This window comes from Pseudophryne corroboree, chromosome 10 (genome assembly GCF_028390025.1).
Source record: "Pseudophryne corroboree isolate aPseCor3 chromosome 10, aPseCor3.hap2, whole genome shotgun sequence".
Classification (NCBI taxonomy): domain Eukaryota; kingdom Metazoa; phylum Chordata; class Amphibia; order Anura; family Myobatrachidae; genus Pseudophryne; species Pseudophryne corroboree.
The window spans coordinates 183101456-183104180 of NC_086453.1; the positions used below are offsets into that span (position 1 = coordinate 183101456).

Sequence of the window (2725 nt, forward strand, 5' to 3'; positions counted from 1 at the left end):
TATCCCCCCCTCCTCCCCACCTGTATCCCCCCCTCCTCCCCACCTGTATCCCCCCCCTCCCCACCTGTATCCCCCCCCCTCCCCACCTGTATCTCCCCCCACCTCCCCACCCCCACCTGTATCTCCCCCCCCTCCACCTGTATCTCCCCCCCCTTCTCACCTGTATCTCCCCCCACCTGTATCTTTCCCCTTCTCACCTGTATCCCCCCCCCTCCCCACCTGTATCTCCCCCCCTCCCCACCTGTATCTCCCCCCCCCCACCTGTATCTCCCCCCCCCCCTCCCCACCGGTATCTCCCCCCCCCCCTCCCCACCGGTATCTCCCCCCCTCCCCACCGGTATCTCCCCCCCCTCCCCACCGGTATCTCCCCCCCCCTCCCCACCGGTATCTCCCCCCCCCCCTCCCCACCGGTATCTCCCCCCCCCTCCCCACCGGTATCACCCCCCCCCCTCCCCACCGGTATCTCCCCCCCCCCTCCCCACCGGTATCTCCCCCCCCTCTCACCGGTATCTCCCCCCCCCTCCCCACCGGTATCTCCCCCCCCCTCCCCACCGGTATCTCCCCCCCCCTCCCCACCGGTATCTCCCCTCCCCTCCCCACCGGTATCTCCCCTCCCTCCCCACCGGTATCTCCCCTCCCCTCCCCACCGGTATCTCCCCTCCCCACCTGTATCTCCCCTCCCCACCTGTATCTCCCCCCTTCTCACCTGTATCTCCCCCCCCACCTGTATCTCCCCCCCCCCTCCCCACCTGTATCTCCCCCCCCCTCCCCACCGGTATCTCCCCCCTCCTCCCCACCTGTATCTCCCCCCCACCTGTATCTTCCCCCCCTCCCCACCTGTATCTCCCCCCTCCCCACCTGTATCTCCCCCCCCCTCCCTCCCCACCTGTATCTCCCCCCCCCACCTGTATCTCCCCCCCCTCCCTCCCCACCTGTATCTCCCCCCCACCTGTATCTCCCCCCCCCCACCTGTATCTCCCCCCCCACCTGTATCTTCCCCCCCACCTGTATCTTCCCCCCCCACCTGTATCTCTCCCCCCCCCCACCTGTATCTCCCCCCCCCACCTGTATCTCCCCCCCCCCACCTGTATCTCCCCCCCCTCCTCACCTGTATCTCCCCCCCCCCTCCTCACCTGTATCTTCCCCCTCCTCACCTGTATCTTCCCCACCTGCATCTCCCCCCTCCCAACCTGCATCTCCCCCCTCCCACCTGTATCTTTCCCCTTCTCACCTGTATCTCACCCCCCTTCCCCACCTGTATCCCCCCCTCCCCACCTGTATCTCCCCCCTCCCCACCTGTATTTCCCCCCTCCCCACCTGTATCTCCCCCCTCCCCACCTGTATCTCCCCCCTCCTCCCCACCTGTATCTCCCCCCTCCTCCCCACCTGTATCTCCCCCCTCCTCCCCACCTGTATCTCCCCCCTCCTCCCCACCTGTATCTCCCCCCTCCTCCCCACCTGTATCTCCCCCCCCCTCCCCACCTGTATCTCCCCCCCCTCCCCACCTGTATCTCCCCCCCCCTCCCCACCTGTATCTCCCCCCCCTCCCCACCTGTATCTCCCCCCCCCCTCCCCACCTGTATCTCCCCCCCCTCCCCACCTGTATCTCCCCCCCCCTCCCCACCTGTATCTCCCCCCCCCTCCTCCCCACCTGTATCTCCCCCCCCTCCCCACCTGTATCTCCCCCCCCTCCCCACCTGTATCCCCCCCCCCTCCCCACCTGTATCTCCCCCCCCTCCCCACCTGTATCTCCCCCCCCTCCCCACCTATATCTCCCCCCCCTCCCCACCTGTATCTCCCCCCCCTCCCCACCTGTATCTCCCCCCCCTCCCCACCTGTATCTCCCCCCCCTCCCCACCTGTATCTCCCCCCTCCTCCCCACCTGTATCTCCCCCCTCCTCCCCACCTGTATCTCCCCCCCCTCCCCACCTGTATCTCCCCCCCCTCCCCACCTGTATCTCCCCCCCCTCCCCACCTGTATCTCCCCCCCTCCCCACCTGTATCTCCCCCCTCCTCCCCACCTGTATCTCCCCCCTCCTCCCCACCTGTATCTCCCCCCTCCTCCCCACCTGTATCTCCCCCCTCCTCCCCACCTGTATCTCCCCCCTCCTCCCCACCTGTATCTCCCCCCCCTCCCCACCTGTATCTCCCCCTCCTCCCCACCTGTATCTCCCCCTCCTCCCCACCTGTATCTCCCCCACCTGTATCTTTCCCCTTCTCACCTGTATCCCCCCCTCCTCCCCACCTGTATCCCCCCCTCCCCACCTGTATCCCCCCCCACCTGTATCTCCCCCCACCTCCCCACCCCCACCTGTATCTCCCCCCCCCCCTCCACCTGTATCTCCCCCCCTTCTTCTCACCTGTATCTCCCCCCACCTGTAGCTCCCCCCCTTCTCACCTGTATCTCCCCCCACCTGTATCTTCCCCCCCTCCCCACCTGTATCTCCCCCCCCTCCCCACCTGTATCTCCCCCCCCCTCCCCACCTGTATCTTCCCCCCCCCCTCCCCACCTGTATCTCCCCCCCCCTCCCCACCTGTATCTCCCCCCCCTCCCCACCTGTATCTCCCCCCCCCTCCCCACCTGTATCTCCCCCCCCCTCCCCACCTGTATCTCCCCCCCCCTCCCCACCTGTATCTCCCCCCCCCCTCCCCACCTGTATCTCCCCCCCCCTCCCCACCTGTATCTCCCCCCCCTCCCCACCTGTATCTCCCCCCCCACCCCTCC

General features: G+C 68.3%; 1 protein-coding gene across 1 annotated transcript; it reads left to right on the forward strand.

The window, feature by feature from the left end:
* Positions 1 to 518: 518 nt before the first annotated feature.
* Positions 519 to 1920, forward strand: LOC134965268 (uncharacterized; the record flags this gene model as incomplete). The annotated part of the gene is made up of 3 exons (XM_063941757.1): positions 519 to 601; positions 1262 to 1506; positions 1547 to 1920. Coding segments are annotated over 3 exons (702 nt in total), but the record flags the coding sequence as incomplete, so codon positions are not given.
* Between the last annotated feature and the right edge of the window lie 805 nt (positions 1921 to 2725).